General features: G+C 39.8%; 1 protein-coding gene across 8 annotated transcripts in view; it reads right to left on the bottom strand.

Annotated features, from left to right (window-relative positions):
* The window catches only part of rnf220a (ring finger protein 220a), a 129,773-nt gene that overhangs the window by 13,567 nt on the left and 95,468 nt on the right, over positions 1-20,738 (bottom strand). For 2 of the 8 annotated variants that reach the window (XM_059031639.1, XM_059031642.1), the window contains exons 4-13: positions 19,882-19,927; positions 16,512-16,607; positions 14,390-14,432; positions 12,155-12,259; positions 9,426-9,547; positions 8,226-8,358; positions 1,896-1,992; positions 1,539-1,625; positions 1,367-1,422; positions 951-1,038 (exon numbers count right to left, since the gene is read on the bottom strand). In XM_059031639.1, coding sequence (XP_058887622.1) covers positions 951-1,038; positions 1,367-1,422; positions 1,539-1,625; positions 1,896-1,992; positions 8,226-8,358; positions 9,426-9,547; positions 12,155-12,259; positions 14,390-14,432; positions 16,512-16,607; positions 19,882-19,927 — 873 coding nt within the window. Of the gene's footprint in view, positions 1-950; positions 1,039-1,366; positions 1,423-1,538; positions 1,626-1,895; positions 1,993-8,225; positions 8,359-9,425; positions 9,548-12,154; positions 12,260-14,389; positions 14,433-14,586; positions 14,861-16,511; positions 16,608-19,881; positions 19,928-20,738 lie in introns of those variants that run through there. The other 6 variants (XM_059031641.1, XM_059031645.1, XM_059031644.1 and 3 more) reach the window with 4 other exon arrangements.

Raw genomic sequence — 20,738 nt, 5'->3', positions numbered from 1 at the left:
AAAAGTTAGCAAAATTTTATTTGCGGGACACATTATAAAGAGCCAGCAGAAGCCCCAGGTTAAAAAGAAATCAGTAAATTAATCTTTTAATTGTCAATAGAAATGCGTACCTTAATGCAAGATCAGAATAGGTTAACTAAAATATCTTGCAAGGTGAAGGTTTGTAGTAATATTTATATCAAACATATATAAAAAGTACTACATGTAAAGATACACATTTTTAAAACATCTATGTGTGATTCCGCAAAAACACTACATGTGTTTAACATGTACTGCTACATACACTAAGCCCAGCTGCCACTGATCCTTTGGGTTTCTAAACAGGCATGTGCTGTTTTAATTACCATTTTATGAAATTAAGTCGCAACACAAAATCAAATCACCACTACGCCTCAGTTTAGTGCCAAATCCACTTGAGGTCAGCAGGCAAGTGGTGCTGTGGCTGAACAATAATACAAGATGATGAAAGTAAAAAAGTGTACTGCTCGAAATCTTGCTCACATTCTCCACCAAGCAACCGACTGCCTGCTAAAAATCAATACAAAAACGGGGACCAGTTAAATGATAAAACACAGAAATAAAATGACCTTCTAAAAGTAGATCTAATGTAATTTCAGAGCAGAACCGAGAAGTTTTACTCTGACATGTAAAACAAAGCCGAATCATGTTTGGTTCTACATCCACCAGCAAATACGTTTTTTGACAACTGCTTTTAATCCAGTTCAGTGTATTAACTCCCAGCCAACTTTCAACATGGCTCTGTCCAGAATAATGAACACAAAAAATATTTCGATCTGCAAAGTCTGCCATGCTAAATTGACAATGGAATGGGGACATAAACGTTTGTCTGAAATGTCTGTAAGCAGATCAAGGGAACAGATTTGGAATCACAAGGACCCCACCCCAAGTTCGGCCGGTGTACTTCCCCACCTTGCCCTGCTGCCACTTACTTGTCAATATCACTGTTTTTACACGTCTTCTGTGCTGTCGAGGCAGCCTCCTGCTTGCTGCTCTCCCCATTACTCGTTGAGGGCATTTCTATAGGTAGAAAGAAAACAGGACATCAGCTTTGAACCCCTGCCAAGACACCAAGAAACCCCAATGCCTGCTGTCTGATGTGGTTCATCACACTGCTAAGCACTGCAAAACAGGGGAGTATAAAAAAAAAAGTCTCCCTTTTCACTGTGCTTATGAAAGGCAGGAATGGCTTAATAAACAATTTAACCGGTAAAAAACTATTAACACGAAAGGTTTAAACATTTCATCTATTAAACATAGATACAACCTTAGGTTACAGTCAAACATGGCAGATACAGCCAGACCAATGCATATACAAACAGACCTAAGGACACACTGCTCTACTCACCATCACTGGCCCATTTAGAAAACTCTGGCGTTATTCTGGTGGAGGGTGTGCCGCCACTAGAAAGCCAAAAAAAAAAAAAAATTGGTTTATGATGAATACAAATAGTCACCTGGACACCTTGCAGTCTTACACAATCATAAGCTGCATTATAAAAAAAAACGGTAAAACATACTTTAAAACAGCTCCTCGCAATGCTTCTCTTTCTTTGGCTTCTCCTGGTTCCTCTCCTGAACACGGTATAACGTCTGCTTCTGTGTACCTGAACGCAAATGGTTAAGGAAACAAGAAGCCAAGTGCAATTCAACAGGTTGAGAAATATCCCTAGACAGGGGAGCCTAGATAAGAGGGAGAGATCTCAATCTCCAATTCTCTAATTGGCTGTTCCTACAGTGACATTTCGACTCCACCAGCTTCTCCATTATAATATTAAAAATTGCATTTGTAGCTTTATGTTCTTTAATGACAAGGATTTTCAGCACGTGCGGAGAGCCATGTCACTAGTGTATGATACTCTGGTGGTAAAGGATACTGTGCTTTTCCGTACTCCAACGTGTCATCCCCATCCACATCCAGATCTGCATCACTGTCGTGGTTTTCTTTAGTGCTGCATGTCACAAAGCCAGTTCCTGCAGGGCAGACAGAGGAGACTGTTAATCCACCTGGTGATGTACCTCCTCTACCCTTTAGACATCCTGTGTCCACTTACACCATCAAGTAAACTTGCTAACTTGCACACTGCCACCAGAAGCAGTCTAATAACCTTACCATTCCACTTATGCCTAAATAAACCTCTCACCCAGAGCACCCTGTGGCTGTTGAGGTCGTTATTTATTTATTCCTATATTTCATTATTAATGATTCTGGACATGTAAACGATGATGATGTTAAGAGGAAAGGGTAACGACTCCCATCCCCATATGCATGTTCCTCCTCTGCATGATCTTTCCTCATCTCCTCTCCTCGGCCATGTCCCCCTTAAACAGTCAGTCGAGATGCAACAGCTATCTGGCTGAGAAAAAACAAAAGTAATAGGCCGGTTCCCGGTTCTGTCAGCGAGCCGTCACACACTGTGACAAGTAATTCCAGGTTGGCCGTTGAGTGGCACCTCTATAAAATTCGGTGATGAGCAGGGAGACAAACTCCCTATTCAATCTGAGTGCACCTTTCAGCTTTACTGAAGGACTCTCTCTCTAACACCACTGCATACACCAGCCTTTGGGTCTTCTGACAATCAGCACTAAAAGGTGGAGGAGAGGCTGTGCCTACATCACTTCAGTAAACCGATTACAAGGCTTGACAGTTCCAGATCAGCCCAAACTGTCTCTCAGACATCAAGGCAGTTTTTTAGTTGTAACCTGGTGCGAAACAAATGATTCATATTTTAAAACAAGCAAGCCTTGCCAGCTGGAAGTACTTTTTTAGATGCCCTGGGAAAGAATTTCAAAGAAATAATAAAGTCCATGTTCTACTCAAATGGTCCTGCCATTATACTGTGTTTTTGTATTTTTTTAGCAACAATTGTTTGTTGAAGGAAACATAGCACAGCAGGTACTAACTTCTGATCACTTGGAATACGAGCTGGCCAAACAGCTTAAGGGTTAAACACTGGGAGATCCTGGGTTTTGACAGTAAGTGTGTTTACATGGTCAGTAATATTCCACTAGTATGCAGAATTCTAGTGGAACATAAAGCCATGTCAACAGCATATTCCGACTATGAAGCGTAACCCACAACAGACAAGTGCAATAACAAATACTGACAGCAGTAAACGCAGCTACTTTTGGTCTGATGAGAATCACTTTTATTAAGGATTTTAAAGTCATAAAACAGCTTGATGGCAAGAAACAGATGTGCAGAAGTGTTTAAAAGGATGGAGGAAAAAATAATGAAGGGGGATTTGAGAGAACTGTGGATGTACATTTTTAAAAGAACAGTACTATAAAGCAAAGAGCACAAAAAAAACTCGAAGTGGGGCAAATCTGTCAATTTTTCCTTACTTCAACCTTATGAATGACATACTCGGTAATCACCCTTTATCTTCACTGAGCCGGTGTAGCATGCGATAGTGCACCCCTTCAGCGCAGCAGCGTGCCTTTAACATGTGCACGTCATGCGATGTAAGGGGAGATGATGGAAAAAATCTTGAGTTTAACACTTTAAAACTAGAAGAAACAAGCACACATTGTACATTTTTCTCTCTGCAAGCTTTTCCCACATCTGTACTTTTGCAGTAGGTGTGTTTATTCTCACAACTTTTTACTCATTACAAAATTGACGATAAGTGTATAAAAAAAACTAGATGTTGTACTCAATGTTTTATTAGGTGTAGAAGGGGTGCACTATCGCACCGGCGTGGTGTGGACATCGGGTTTGAAGAAGTAAGTTACTCTGACCTGCTGACTGACAAGACTGAAGGAAAACAATTCTGTCAGTATGTCATCACTTTATAATATATTAGCCATCACATACATATTATCTATTTATAAAGTGCCACTCACCAGTAGGGTCACTGTATAGATGCAGTATAAAATGCTCTTACAATTTGAGTGCAAAAGAATATACAGAAAACAAATATCAATGCATGCTAGATCTGCAAATATACATCTACATTTAAAAACAGCAGACATTTATTTATTTATATACAATTACCGCTCTCTAACAGAAATTCAATCAAATGCTCTTGAAAAAGCAACTATACATGCGATGACAATTTTATATATAATTACACACACAGTATTTGCTTTATTTACTAGTTATTATTCTACTGTACATTTGTTTACTGTAGGCTGTTGATGACGTGCTTGGCTGAAAAGGGGAAACTCATCTTCAATCTGTCTCCTTGGTATATTAATAAAGACATAAGCGTGCATGTCTGCGTGAACACACTGCACTGAATTAAGACCCACAAGCATCTACACAATCTCAAAATATCAGATTCGATATGTGGAAAAAAAATAAAAAATAAAAAATATACATCCACACCACCACCGCGCTTTAAAATAAAATATTCTGCTACAATCAGCACTCTTGGTTTGCAGTGGGAAGCAAGGTATGCATGCGTTAATGGCAGAAAATAAATATTCCGTTTACCATGGAAACGCAGAATATGAAAGGAATAAGAATTCCTCCTGCATGTATGCAGAGCATTCGGACTATTCCAGTATTCCAAATACTTAACATTCTGAATACTTGCGCTGGGATCACAAGCGTGACTGCCTCTCTTCGTAACACTATGCGATGGGGTACTACTTTGGGAAAAGAGGATAATACAGGCCACAAATACTAAATCTCTTACAAACGCACCAATGGTTTTTAGTGATCAAATAAAAAGGAAACTTTTAAGTTTTATTTGGTCCCCATGGCTGTTAGAAACACATGTTTGCAACGTGAACAGAACAGATTGAGCATTTTAAAGGGTTAGTACAGTACATTGCTTAGTTCGGAAAGGCCCAAGCTTGTCACCCCTGGAGGCTTAACAGGTGAAATGAGTGTAGTGGTTGTAACCTCAGCCCTCAGTGGACAAACGAATAGTCCACATGGCAATGTGCTCTGCTGAAGAAAATAAAATCAAAAGATGAGAAGGGCTCTAGAAGAGGCTGTTGGCTTTCTAAATATCCCACAACACACAGCTTGTTACCTGAAAAGAACAACAGGCAAGCTCCAGGATATAACTTGGGCCTGTATTCCCAGATGACCTAGCAATCTGAGGTTAAACCACTGACAGAGGGGCTGGGGAGGGTGGGGGGGGGGGGCAAGCGATAAACTGCTAATGAGGCTTACATTTTATTAATTTGTGTAGAAGTGCAAACGCGAACCAGAAAACTAAATAAATAGATACTTTGACCAGTAATGGTGGCTGGCACAAGAAGCTTTTGTGGGCTGTAAGCAGAAAGAAAATCACTGTTAATTTAATCAACTGATCAGCATATTGATCTGGGAGTCAGCACTGATAGTTAGCCATGCATGGTGGGCTCACAGATGTGAGACTGCAGCAAAAGGAGACATTGATTTTTGCAAGTCATTCAATTGCGCTTCCTGAATAAAAATAAAATTGGGGGTCGGGAGTAAGAGAGAGAAGGGAAGTGGGGAAGTTGTGGGGATGGAGGGCATCACAGGGAAGTCATCCTGGGAGTTTCAAAGTTAAATTAGTTACAGATGCAATCACAGTGTCTTGTATAAACTGTATTGATTGGACAGCTGTCAGGGACACTACCTTGATGATCAGCTAATCAATCGGACTGCGATGTCACCTGCCACTTTCCTGAACAGTTGACAATGCAATTATCCGGTGTGGAGGCAGGGAGTTGGCGTGTGTCAAACACAGTTAGGCACTTGCCCGAGGTTACTCAATAAAGTGTGCCGAGGTATGGCTAGCAAGGTAGATACAAAAGAGACAGATGTACTTGTACTGGCAGCACAACGCAATAATAGCCTCTGCTAGGTTTGCTGAATGTCCACACACCTCTCTTTTAAAATTAGTTCACAGGCATTTCATGCTATTCATGATACACAGTGATCTCAAATCCACTTTAACCCTGTGTGTGATGACTTGCACTAAATTACTTGCCTTTATCTATCTGATATCTGTAGCTGGTGCGCACGGTTTGTTCAACATACTTTGGCGCGAGGTGTCAGCTCACCTATCTCATTAGCAAGGGAAGTTTAAACATTTAACAAAAATTAAAAGACCAGGTACCTCGGCAATGGGTTTGAAGCAACTCATCAGTGTTGATTATAGCCTTAGTCTCGGGTTCTGTAGTTGTATCAAACCTGCTTTGATTATTAAATTCAGATCCAGCTGCTCTGGCGATTCTAAAAGGCTGCTACATGGGTTGAATTCAGTACAGTCTGCCCAGGGCTAGACCTCAATGTACAGCATACAAACAGACCAAAACGAAAATAGCTCCCTGAATGGAGAATACAGGAGCACAAGGAATACACAATAGGCAGGCAGGGCCTGGAAACCCAAGAAGGATTAATCTCCTTAAAGCAGGCAAATAAAACAAAAACGACTTTGATTTTGGTAAGCCACCCCACCCAAAAAAAATACTACCTGGACTAAGATCTTTCCATTCTCTTTGCCATCAGCTTTTGGAATTGTGTTTGCAAACCCTAACCCCTCCCCTTACCCTCTGAAGTTGTCTGGCTAGCTTTCCTGATCAGCCGTTATCACTCCTTTTAACCAGTCTTGGCAGGCAATCTAATCTCCCCTGAAAAGGTCACCGCCACTTTAACTGCCTTTCAATCAAATTATGCACGCTGCTGCACGCGCTCAGAGTCTGCCGGGCCCTGCAGCGCTACCCCTGCTCTCCTTTCTGTCAGCCGAGACTGGATCAATACCCTCGCAACAACCACCCCCCCCCACCCACCCACCCCTGACACAAACCTCTGCTATTCCAACAAGAAACCAACCAGTATCACCAGCCCAGGAATGATACAAGATACAGATCGATCTGGTAGATGAAACACAACAACAGAGAGGAAAGCGTGTGGAGAGGGGGTCGTCCATACGAATAGAATAGAATAGAATAGAATAACATAAAATACAATCAAGGAAAGCGATGCCCTACTGCTACTAGACTTAATCTGCTTATCCCCATCTGCACAGGTCGAAACGACTACGGGGATGCTTCAGATGGTATTTGGACATTCGTTCTGAGGAAAAGGAAACTTTGATGTCACTTTACAAAGGCGAAACAGTCCCAGATGCCATCATTATAGCCCCCCCTTCCCTTTCCCCTTTCCCCCTTCAATGCTTTAACGTCCAGATCTCCAGCTCCTGCTATCGATACTGTGCCAAGACGCTCCAGTTTAAAGAGCAATCCTCCTTTTGTGATCGAGATAAGCCATTTAAACAGAACAGGACTCCACTTGTGAGGATGAAACTGATCCGATTTCATTTTTTTGGGGCGAGGGGGGGGGGGGTTAAAAGTTTCATTTTGAAAGAAAGGGCAGATGAGCCATGCAAAAGGTAAAGACTTATCTGTGAAAAGGTAGTCGTTGCACTCAGGCCAAGAGAACAACACAGAGCCACAACAGAATATTCACACAGCATCTGAAGCCTTTTGTAAGCCTCAAGTCAAATCTGCTCATTTAAAAAACAAAAAATGTGTTTGTTTACCAACACCTTGGCTACGACAGAGAAATTCCTGACCTGGAGAAACCTCTGCTAAAATATAGTAAGTTGAGATGGAAGATCAAAAGAGTTATTTTCACCACAAGCTTAACGCTACCACAGTGCACAGGAGAGTAGATATGTGCCCTCGCTGGTGCTACAGGCCTGTCGAACACAGATCACCACAGGCATATAAAGACAGACTGACAGAAGGATAGCCGAAGCACTTTAATATTTAATAGGTCCTGAAAGAAGAGGCTCACCTCCCTGCACTGTCATGCTTAAAGTAACTCGGCAGATAAGGGTGGATTTTGTTTGACAAGCACTCACATCCAAGCCTCCTCGGCCCACAGCGAGCACAGCCAGGTCTCAGCTAAAATTACATTCCCAGCAAAATGCAACCCAGAGGTCAAACATTGTCGTCCTTCTTTCACCGGAAGATGTTTTTCAACAAAGCTCGCCTGAAGATCTCCATGGCAAAATGGCATTTTTTCTCTCTTTCTTTATGCTGAATAAATGATCTGGCCAGGATAGCCAAGCTTCCCACTTTACTGGCCACATGACACAAACCTAATTTACATGCGTATAACAAAACAATATTAAAGTTGTTGGTGAAAACTTAAAAAAACACTTTATTATTGTGCTTTTATTTGGTGGAAACTCTGGGACTATATATTATAGTTTACATATTATGTAGACTGACCACCATATTACAGCAGCTGTTCCTTAGCAACGCTACCATACCTCTGAAACCTCCCTCCAGCAGTGAGGTGGCTCGCACCCGCTTCTGCCCGCACCACTCGTACTCCTCAAAGCGATTGCCGTTCTCCCCATCGATATCCACGGAGTCATCCTCCATCCCGCACGCGCCTTCTCTCTGTAGGAGGCAAACTCCAGTTATTCATTTATGAATCCAACAATATACAGCTGGCTCCAACAGCATTGTAGACTGATGTATATATTGATTTTGTTAAAGGTGCTTTATCAAAATTTAGTCAATTTCAAATGTCAATAACATCCACAATTCTTTATTTATGATACTTTGTGGATAATATCTGGCCATGGTAGAGGATCTCCTTCCGTTATTTTTACACAGGGACGGTGAATGGAGATCTAGTTTGCAGTCAACCATTCAAAAAAAAAATGTTTATAAACCAGATTTTTGTCAAAATGTCTTACTGCCTCATCTCCAGCTGTACCGAGGGTGCCATTAACTAGTAAATAAGCAAGCAAATAGAAACTTTTTGTTCAAGGTAGAGCTTCAAAACTCAGGCAACCTTAGTGAAACTGAAAATTAGGGATAATGGCAAAGCCTTAAAATGAAAGTCAAAAGAAAACACATATGGTAATATGCTAGTAAGCTAGTAAATAAAACCAAATTGGCCATTCAAATAAATTGTTAACAAAACAAATCTTGATTTTCAGTTAGACTGCCCCGACTGGATTTTCATCCTGTGATCATTTCTTCATTCTCAGTAGGTTACTACAGTAAGTAAAAAGCACTGTGGGTTGATAGTTGTTAAAGGACAGTTAATAGCAAGCGTCTTAGAAATATCTGACTAAAAGGACCTGGCAGGAGAGGGCTGATGGTTCCCAACTCGCCTCAGCTTTTGTTCTTTGCACACATGAGGTGTTTGGGTAGTTAACAGTGATAAATCAGTTGATCTGGCAACATCAAATGATGCAATGTGACTGTGTTGTGCAAACGCAGTGGAATATCCAGGGGTAGGAAAGGAAGCCACCACCTTAATTCTTTGTATTTACAACACCTGGGTAAACCACTGCAGAATAGGATAGTATCTGGTAAAACAATGGCCAGTTCAACTTTCTGCTGTGGGCAGAGGAGAGAAGCTGCAGGAGGAGTTGGGGACCAGCTCAAAGAGGTGTGAGGTGAGTGGAAGAAGGAGAGCAGATTGTGAAAGGGGAAGGTGTCCCCGATGCTACCTTGAACAGACATTGTTCCACATGCCTACTCATCTCCTCCTCTGTCCCTGCCAGCGGTGCGCTGCACAGCGGACATACCTGCCCATCCTCTGGCTTCCTGCGCTTCATCTTCCCAATCCGAGCTGCAAAACACAGAAGGGAACAAACTGTCAGTGACTGCACACGCCATTCACCACAGGTACATTTATATCCCAGGAAACCATTAGCAGAATTGTTACACTGATTATTCTTCCTACTACACACCAGTACATCCCAGAGAAACATCATTGAAGAGTTCCCGGCTCAATACTGTTCGATTAGCTAGTAACAAATCTGCGTTTGAGAGAATTGCCTTTAAACAATAACAATAGCCAGATGCAAACAAGCCATTGAGTGTATTAGGCTGCTGTCTCTTGATAAGCAACATGACTCCAAATCTAAAAAGGAACCCTGTTATTAGATGCGAGTGAACCTCAATAACAGGAACCCCTGTTATGATGAGCTACTGTACAGTAATTGGTTGCCCAGAGTTTTTCTTAGAGGTTTCCCTCGTACGCCAGCACTCTGATGTAAAATGGTATTGGCATTTACAATGTGTCAAATTAGTTTCTAACTGCACTTGAGTTAATGTGGGTCAATGAAGTGGTCTGAAAACCGACAATTTAGAGTGCTGAGGCTTCACAGAAGGATCAGTAACGGCTGTGTGAAAGAGAAGCCTATTGTCTGGATACGCATAGTAAAGAATCCCTCTGCATTTGCAATATGTCTTTTTTGACCTGCACTGTATGGCCAGGCTTTGCACCAACAGACAGCAGCCACTCGCACAGTAATGAAAAGCCCAACTTGTGCACACATATTAACCCCTTAACCTCCAACCACTGCAGACATGACTGCCTGGAATGATCACTCGGCAAAGCACCCAACAACCTTGTCACAGAAGAGTGGAGATCCTGACTATTAAAAACGCACTTGAATAAAATCTAGGCTACTTAAAAATGATCAGTTTTGATTTGCAACATATTAGATACACTGACAAGCACTGATTTTGCTCATAGTGGCATAGCTTGAATTTGTACTTTTAAAAAGGTTCGCAATGATCCAGTGGTGACTGCACTGTCACAGCTGTAGAAACCAGACCCTTGGCTCTGAAGGTTTTTTCCAGTAAAGCTTTTTACAAACTTAAAAGAAAATAAGTGACCTAAAGGATTGTATTATGTTACTATTGTACTCCAACTGAATTACAATTACGCTGCTCCGCTCATAGAACTGGCACTTTAAGAAAAAAAAAAAAAAAAAAAACACAACATCTGTCAAAGTATTTTTTTCTTCTGACACAAAATCAATTAAGACTGAAAATAAGTAAGACTAATACTACGACTACATCTTAAATACATCTGAAAGCAGGTGGCGCCGAGAAGAGCCCCTGACAGCACCCCCACACATTTTTTTATTTATGTATTTCTTAGCAGACGCCCTTATCCAGGGAGACTTACAATCGTAAGCAAATACATTTCAAGTGTTACAATACAAGTAATACAATAAGAGCAAGAAATACAATAGAAATAGAAATACATACCGCAGTACATATATCCAAGAAATAGTATTATTATTATTATGAACCATACAAACCACCTGAAATAGCCTATCACAGCTAGTTTTGAGAGAACAATGACTATTTTAACTACTGGCAATTACTTCAATCTTTTAAGGTATGAGTGTTCATTATAAATAATAAAAGGACTTGTCAATTACTAAATTATTCAAGTATGTAATTTTAAAAACACCCCTCTACTTATTCCAAGGCTTCAAGTCTAGTTCCTGTCAATGCTGCAGCGACTCCGATAGGTCGTGCTTTCCTGTGCATTAATACTGTACTGTATCCCTCAACTTTTTTTCCTCCTTGAAATGGTTTGGGATGGGCTGCCAGTCACACTGTACACATCTCTCATTACCTTTACAACTCCCTCCACGCACATAATTAGAAATTTAACACACCAGAATAATGCCTATTACATCGTAAGTCTTTTCCCCTTTTTTTTTTTTTTTTTTTTTTAACTGCAAATTGCGTGCAGGGACATAAATTTTTAGCTGGCTGTGATTCTGAGCGGGCCAAGGGGACCGAGACGGGGGAGAAGACGCCCCATAACTGTGGATAGAAGACTGTCGCAATGCTGCGCTGATAATCTCTTCCAGGTGATAGAGATGGTAATTGAGGGAGGCTCCATTAAATAGAAAAAGAAAAGACTGATCAATTAGGCAAGACATGGATAAGGAGCTTTTATTTTTATTTTATAATGACAGATTCACAATCTCTTGCGTTTAACACAGCTAAGTAAAGTTTTATTGCAATATATGCAACATGGTGCTCATGCTGTAGTTGTCAAAGCAAGAACACCGCTCACGTTGTGAAATTTTACAAGAGATCCCAAACAGCAGCACGTGGTCAACGTTTCTGAGATTAATTAATTTTATTCCCATTACTGAGAGACATTATTAAAGACACAAATAGAAATGCAGTAATGTGAGTTAAATAAACGAAGGAAAAAGATACCAAGTTTCAGTGGCAAATTTTGTTGAATCCAGTTTTTAGCTTTCAGTTGAAAAGAAATGGTTGGTCATAGACAGTGTCCTAAATATAAGTTTTTATTCATTCTTCTAGTAAAAAATCGTTCAATTTTAAATTTCATGTTACCATAAATGTTTTGACTGGCCCCAGCACCTAAGCGGAGGCTGATTTGAAGGTGTCTTACCGTGTTGGCTGCAGCAGGGGGCGACAGAGACTCCGTTGCGTAGTCGTAAAGGCACGGTTTTGCCACTTTCCTTGGTGTAGCGCCTGCACCAGCAGAGGTCGTCGACTGTTAACATATCAAGAAGTCAAGGGTTAATAGATCCTCTGCTTGTGAAGGCGCTACGTCAAAGGAAATAGGCGACAACTACATGGCCTTTTGGGCAGAGAGTTAACTTCTACTCCTCCTGGTGAACACTCCCTGCTACCTCCTCCACTGCACTGCGACCAAGGACGGGGCACCTAAATTCAGTTTTATTTATGTATTTTATTTTTATATCTGTCAGGGAAAGCAGGGGGGCAGCTGCGATCAAACGTGCACTCTTGATCTCGATTGCTGTCCTTTTTGATTGACGGGGGAAGCAGCTTCCTGCACCTGGTCAAGCAAACATTTTGCCTTCATACAGAGACAGGAAATATGAATCACTCCGAAACGTTTGGCTCTCCGATCATGGAAGCCATGCGCAAACACTGAGTTTAATTTTGAGGTCTGTAAAAGTTCAAGCATTTTTGGAGCCACTCCCATTATATATCCCGAAGGAGCAAAATACATGTTTGGAGTCTGAGCAATGCATGTCAATTAGAAGCCCAAGCTAAAAAAAATGGTTTATAATTGAGTGACAGGGAGACATCCATTGCATTGTGGAGAAAATGGCAAAGCACGTCAAGAGATGTTTTCCTGTTGGCTGCCATATCAGCATGATTAAACATCCAAGAGTCATCATCCCAAGGACAGCACCTCCACCAGCACAGTTCTAACACTGTTGATTGAGATGTAGTGAAAATGAAAAATCCCTCTACTGGGCAACCAAGACAAGTTTCTGACCTACAGTACCTAGTGCTCCTTGGATGTTTCCCATTCAATTATTGACCAGGTCATTCTCCGCTTAGCTTCTGCTACCTGGCAGAAACCACACTGGTGTGGAATGCAGACGACCATGCATATTTTCCTCTTTTCAATATGTGTGTGTGTCTGTGTATTTTCAAATTAAGCCATGTTTTCTATACCCTTACCAGCACTGCTCCTTCACATCTAATCTGTAAAAATTAATGAGATTTTGTGACCCGTAAGCGTACAGAAGGGATGTTTTTTTTTTTTTTTTAAAGGGCAGGGGAGAAGGATTGCCACGTGGATAATTAATGCTGAAAGGTGTGATCACGTCTAATTAACTCAGCCGCCCGTCCGGGGAGCCGTGCTGCAAACTCCGCCAGCAGGGCTTGAAAACTCCCCTTGCATGCCAACCTCAACCAGCACTGGCTGCTGGAAAACTGACACCTGGCATTAAGACCAGGGCTCCCTGTTCTTAATGAACTTGTGCTGCCCTCCCTCTGCCCAATGCTCCCCATGTGAAGTAAGCATTGCATTTGCTAGCCTCAACCAGGAACAAATTGAACAAACCCAATTATTGCTACAATATTCATTTTTAGCTACAGACAAGTTTTGGGGCAAACCTATGTACAATTCATTTATTTACATATGTTGCCTCTGTTAGGATCAAACCAGCTCTGTCACTTTAATTACTGGAAACAATGTTGGCACATTATAAAGATATAGATCATATTTACACTAATTGTGCCCTTTAGTGTATTTGACCAAGGCAGACCACTTGTTGCCCTAAAGGCCAAGATGCATAACTAGTTACTTTGTACCTGGTCAAAAAAACTGACTCATCTGTTACCAAATATGTATTTATTCAGGTTTAACAAGGGAGAAAATAATTAGCTAACAGTAATAAAAATTAACAAAACCAGCAGTCATCAAATTTGCATTTTAATATATTTTTAAATGCTACTGCTTAAATATACCATGAGCAAAACCATTGCCAATATACAATACAATTTAAGCGAAAATGGTATTGTATAATATCAGTAATAGATTCGGTGATAGTAATCGTGGTAGTATTAGGCCATATTAATGCGTTGCAATAAAAAAATAAAAAAAATAAAAAAAGAAGGTTATACTGTTTGTTAAACGTGCCAGAGCAGTTGTATTAAGAAAAATAATAATAATGTGGTACAACTGTGAACGTTAATGAATAGCAAAAAACGCGTAGTGCTATACACAAATACACCACAGATAGTTTTAACAAGTTCCCCACTGAAATTACGATAAAAGCAATTAGGAAAATACCAAATACTACAGCAGTGTCAAGTTTCAGGGATGAAAAAAGTTGTGGAAAACTTAAAAATATGTACGTACCATTCAATCGTGTTTGTCTGTTTGCTCTGACTCGTAAAAACGTCTGGTGAGGGGGAAAAAAACAACACAAGAGAAATCAGAAAAAAATCAAACCATTTATCATTTCAGTCAATACATTTAAAGCACGGATTGCGCCGGATTGTCCCCACCTCTTTGCATCCTCCAGCAACAATTCAGATTGTAAACACAAAACCTACTTGTCTCCCATTGGGCTGTCTCTTCTTTTCCATAACTACAGGCTCCCCCACTTTGTAATTAGGCTCCAAAAGTGACCAAATGGGCCACAGTCACTAGCATAGCTTAATCAAAGAAGCGACACTGTGCCCGCCGCGCATGTAAACAGGAGGCAGTCTTAAAGCCATAGGAAGGATGCAAAGCGATTGAAAGAACCAGTTCACATAGCTCTCTGTTCAACCTGCTACAGGAGCCATGTTGGCCTCGGTCATGTGACCGGTATAACAAAGTGAAAGTTCATTTCGAGCAGAGGAAACAGAATAAAACGGTGAGGTTCTGCGTCTAAACAGCAGGTGGCAGCAACAAGCTGGTAGTAGTGAGTTCAACAGCAAGTGAATGAGAAGTTCAGATCGTGATAAAAAAGCAAGTATTTTGAATTTTTTAAATTACAATCTAATATTTAGGTCCTATATGAAAAATACTGTAGTAAACTCAATTAGCCTAAGAAAAACACTTAGCTATTACCTTAGATATTACCCTTACCTTTGTATGTTATTTAGCAGCAAGTGTTTATTATTTATCTGTTTGTTTGTTTATTTATTTAATATATAAACTTAAAACAACTTTAATATTTAATCTATACATTATATAACTCTAGGGCAGTTCTGCTAATGCAAGGTAGGCTTATTGTTTTCATTAACTGCCCTCCCATACAGCCCAAGCAGAAGACATAAGCCAGTATGTAATGATCTAAGCAGAAACATCGATACAGAATCGTACTGAACGCACAGGTAAGAAATGAAATATTAGGGGGAAAAAAACAAAGGTTTCCCTTTAAATAACATAAAATACATGAATAAAAAAAAACATAACATAAAATTACCAACTGGCATTTTTTAACTGTTCTGTTGCCTGAAGCGTAGTGTCGGAGTTTGTTTCAGCACGATTCTTCAGGGATGAATTAAGGTTTGCTGTTCGAGGAATAATATAATCAGCACTTTCCTGGTTGTTGCAAGTTTGCAAGTGCTGACTTAAGCTAAGCATGCATAAGGGATGGACGCTTGCTAACAGATGCAGTCTTGTGGCACCAGCTCAAAACTTTGTGTTGTCATTTCAGACACATTACTATTTTACAAAATGAATTGAGTAATAATAATTTGGAATGTTACGAATTACTACCTGTTATCTAAGTGATTTCTAGAAACTATACATTTAGAAAATGAAGCTTGAATAATTGTCTGTGTAACAAAGCTTAATTAAAAGTATATCATTAGTAACGATCCAGGAATATTGATGGGATTTTACTACTCTCTAAGTGGCTGGAGATGCTCCCTTAGCTTACCCATTAGCGTTTGGCTTGTTTGGCAAGTCAAAGTAATGGAGCAGTGCTGAAAATTGGTAGGGCAGTTTTGGCTTAACAATCATGGGGTGAGGAGGGATAACTGTACAGTACTTTGTGTGTGTTTCAGATGCTGATAACACTTATACAACAAGCATCAGGCAATTCTATTGTCATAATGCAATTAAGGGACATTTCTCAAGCTTGATGGTTATTTAAAGACTGTTTTTTATATAAATTAACAACATTTTGACTTGAAATTTAAATTATATTGATGACTCTTTACAGTACACTAATTGGTAGCTCATGTGGGTAAGGGTTGGAATAAGGCTGTTCATTTGATAGGTGTGGAATTTCTGACTTCATTGGGATGCAATAGGAATTCATGTTCTTTTTCTTAATATGCAAGTAAAATTGAATTCTTAACTATTTACCCAATTAAAAACCCCTGTAGAGTGTGATATTACCAAGCAATAGTGTGGTGACATTTTTGGGTTGGAGTTGTAATATGATCACGTGTCAGAGTGTGTGTGTTTGTGTGTTTTAACCCTTGTGATGCTTCAGTGCGCTCAGTTGATCTTTATCCTCTATCTTGCCTGTCTGTCACACCTGATATCTGTCGGAGTGGTGAGTGTCTTCTGATGACAGCGGGGAGGCGGTGGGTGATTCTCCTTCACGTTTGATGTGCACCGATAATAAAATAGACTGTGGAGATAGAAGAAAAAGAATCAGATTTCGAAATGTTTTATGATACCTGAATCTGGTAATGTATAGAATCTAGGAATGCCCAAAAAAAGAACACACATTCCAGGACAACGTAGCTTTTAAAAAAAAATTTTATAAGTAGAGCCAGCGTTTTCTGGAAATTGCCAAAAAACTGTTCTCAATTGATCTGCTTTTCAGAAATGAATATGAAAATGAAATGAATATCAGATTCTTCGCTCAGTTTCAGATTTTTAGAATTTTCTGTTTTTGCTTTCAATTTGTATTTCATGTTTTCTTTCTATACTTCCATTTCTGGACTACACTGGCCCAAACAACAAACTGTACATTAAAAATAAACATTGCAAGTGTTTTTTTCCTGTGTTTTTGTTTAATAATGGAACTGGGCCCTGGGTCATGGTACTAGCACTTTAAAGGTATTTCTGTCTTTCTTTGTGTCCCATTGTAATGGGTTATACTTAGGAAGAACCAGTTGGCAGCACATCTGCAATGGATGTTGAATCTCAGACATAAAAACAGCCAGACTGAGCTCAGCACTCATCTGTTACCCACCTTAGCTTCAACCAGCCAGTTTTGGTTCCCTGGCAAGCAACATTTCCCCACATTGTGTTTTGGTTTGTATCTCTCTAAAGATAATTATATAGGATGGGCTTTTGAGCATGCGGCTGGAAGAAGCACTGTCTTTATTGGTGTTTTTCTTTAAAATCAAATGGCAAGAATATAGACTTACAGCAGGGCCCCCTTCAACTTTTTTTGCTGCAAGGAAATGTTTTAGAATATTAGAAATGCATGCAATCATGATGTGATGATAAACTAAAATTAAAAAATAATAATAATGTTCCACATTTGCTCAGTTTTAATATATGTGTAGTTTTTCAAATAAAACCTTCCCCGGTTTGAAAGTTGATTGAGCCAGGCCCTCCAATAAAGGGAGAAATTCTACACAGGGGAAATAGCATTGAAATGAAAGTGGGACTCGGTCAACACAAGCTTTTGATATGCTTGCTATAAAATACTTTTATTTACAATCTAACTCAATTAATCAAAAGGAGCAAAAACATCTCAGTAGTGGTGAACAACTGTAATCCAATATTAATACCTGAAAAATGGCAGCCTCGCTCACAGAGACAGTAAATTAAAGGTTATGTATTGCTATTTATCCTTTTTGCTGGCGAGGCCAAAGACCCGTTTATTTGTATGTGTGTGTGTTTGTTTATGGCTATACTTGTGTGTGTACTCTCTATATTTTCTGTATACGGTATAAAATGACCTATTTTCCAGAAGTGAGCACCAAAATCTATTATTTTTAGGGTGACAAATTATTTTATGGAAAATGTATTTATTTATTTTTTTATTTTTTTTGGGGGGGGGGTACTAGTTTGATTGTAATACAGCCAAAAAAAGATGGGGTTCTATTGCTGGTAAGCATGAAGGAATGGCTGCTGTGTGTGTGTGTGTGTGTTTGTGGGAGTAGGGTTGTGGTCGGCAACAGGCCTGGAATTACCATGGTGACGACCCCAGGAAACAGACAGGGCCCAACTAAGCCCACCAATGTCAATCACGGGTACTTCGTTTACATACGCACACGGATTCAGATTATTACTGTCCAGTTTTTAAATTGCATGCAGCCACTTCAATTGTGAACGCTTCGCCGGCATGCTGAACACACAGCTCAGGATGCCAAGTCACGCTTTTGTTGTGCGTCTCAACTGCCGCTTATAGAATCCGCTAATTCCCTGAACGATTGCTGTTAGACCACTGCTGTTCCAGCGCTTTGTTGTTTATCATATTGACTGGTCTCAAGTTTGCATAATGAATTCGGTTGAGTTAAGATCTAAAGTGCTTCTTTCTTGCATTCTATGCTTGCTTTTTTTCTGGTGATTTTCTAAGTTATTATTTTCTCTGGAAAGATCTAAAGTGCTGCCCACTGGCAGTTAAACAAAAAATACTAATCATAATATTAAAGGATGACTTTTGAGTCATTTAGCTCATAAAAAGTGGCCTTTACAAGGTAAAATTATCATCTGGAGAGACGGATCTTTAAGAAAATAATTCATGGCTTCTTCACCCTCCAAAAGGATAGCCGCCACTGGCTAATTCTCCTCTTAATGGCAGTGAAGCCATCAATCTCCAGCCTGGTGCCGTCTCTGCTTCTCTGCTTTTACAGAACAGAAATATTAGTGCTTTCCTTTAACCCTGCTACCTGGGCTCCTTCCTCAACTGGAAGATTAGGAGCTCATGTGGAATAAATCATTTTTTCACTGATATTTGAATAAATAAATTCATAAGTTAAGAAATGTATAAAAGATGCTCCACATTTCAAGTGTTTGTCTAGTTTATAGGATCATTTCCCAAAACATTTCTCCACAAGAAATACATTATTTTAATTCCAAACACTGTTTCCTGAGTTTACTTTGCCCTGACCTCAATCATGGGGGCTTCATAAGACAGTAATGAGTGAGGGGTTTCTTCAATCCAAATACTGACCAGACCTATCTTGTGTTATACGGTTCAGCTGCTGGTCAAAAAATTGAAAAAAAAAAGTGATATACAATATTGTCAGATCCCCGTCTCTTTTCCTCTTTCAGCCACGGTGGAGTCGGGTGTCGTAAAGCAGGAAAAGAAAACGCAGGTTGACATTTTGTTAACTGAATTCCTGCAAGAAACGGCCATTTGAGACCATTAAGTGGTTTGGCTCTCCTGTCTCCCGGCCAGCAGGGCCCGGGTCCAGTTTTCCTTTGTTTTCTAAGCGAGAGGAATAGGAAAAGGCTCTTTGGCTGACAGGCTGACAGCAAGGATGAATAAAGCTCATAGCGGATCGATTCTCTGTTGCCATCCCGGCTTGAACTGCAGTGTCTAAACAGGAGCTTTGCAGGGCACTAGAGCCATTGTTATGACATAGATTGTGATTACCTTTCCTCATAGAAGGGACAGCAGTTGTGTGAAGTCACTCACTGGGCTGTTAGTTCCGCTACTTTCAATACGACTTAAGGATCTACTGCAACTACCTCTGCCCTAGCAAGGTGCACTTAAATACCTACTACATCTAACATAACAAGCACCCATGCAGAGTTGTGCTGTTACATGGTGTATTTAAACAAGAGTCTTGTTGGAAGTAGTGCTAATCCAGACATGCAACAGAATTAAAGCACAGTATGCATAATTGCCGTGCTGTTCGGAGTTTATGATTTACTCAATGAAGTTTGAATTAAATTATATATATATATATATATATATATATATTGTATTTTCTTACCTTAGGTGTGTTGGGGGTAATGCTGTCCTTTAGTGCAGGATTCTTGCTGTAAAACATTAATTCAAAACATATATAAAAACAATCAGGGACACAGATTCCAAAATCAAGCGGGTGAATTTTGTTTTAAAGCGTTTAAATAAAGTCACTTTATTATAATGCTAAGCAAAAAGAAAAAGATGTACAAATATATAAAGCTGACATGGGACACAAGTTCTGTTTTAGCTATGCTGTATACTTGCGTCTTCAGTCAATCTCAGGTCAGCCTACAATAACGACTTCTTTTAATACGCCCTTAAAGACAGTTCTGGACTGTTACAGATCTCTTTCACTCTTTACATTCCTGTACTGTCATTCCTATGCTCTGTGTCTACAAAGCAACATGAAACAGGATCCTGGGTTAGCATCACCCTAAAATCCACACACTGACACATTTCAAACATTTTAATATATCTATATATATATATATATATATATATATATATATATATATATATATCATTTTTTTTTCGAGGCTTGATCAATTGTCTGTTTAAATTTTGATTCTCTTTCAATTGTTTTAAAAACAAAAAGTAGAACCTGCAAAGACAGTTCTAACACAGGTTTATACAAAAAACAGACTTAATAACAGAATATCTACCCCCTCTCCCCCGTCCCCACTGCCACAACCCACTAACAATGCCACTCAGTCAACCAACCCCTGGGCCAAGTTAAATTTGAAACAATTACCGTGGAAAGTAAGATCGCTACGCGCATTTCAGATCTAATTTTTTTATTGAAGTAATCATTCTCGTGGAGTTACCCCCTCCCCTGCTAAGAGCGAGTGGCATCAGGAAATAAATTATTTGGCTGTTATTTGA

The sequence above is a fragment of the Acipenser ruthenus genome, chromosome 10 (genome assembly GCF_902713425.1).
Source record: "Acipenser ruthenus chromosome 10, fAciRut3.2 maternal haplotype, whole genome shotgun sequence".
Classification (NCBI taxonomy): domain Eukaryota; kingdom Metazoa; phylum Chordata; class Actinopteri; order Acipenseriformes; family Acipenseridae; genus Acipenser; species Acipenser ruthenus.
Note: the sequence above shows the minus strand (reverse complement) of the source record. Positions and strands in the feature narration are given on the sequence as shown.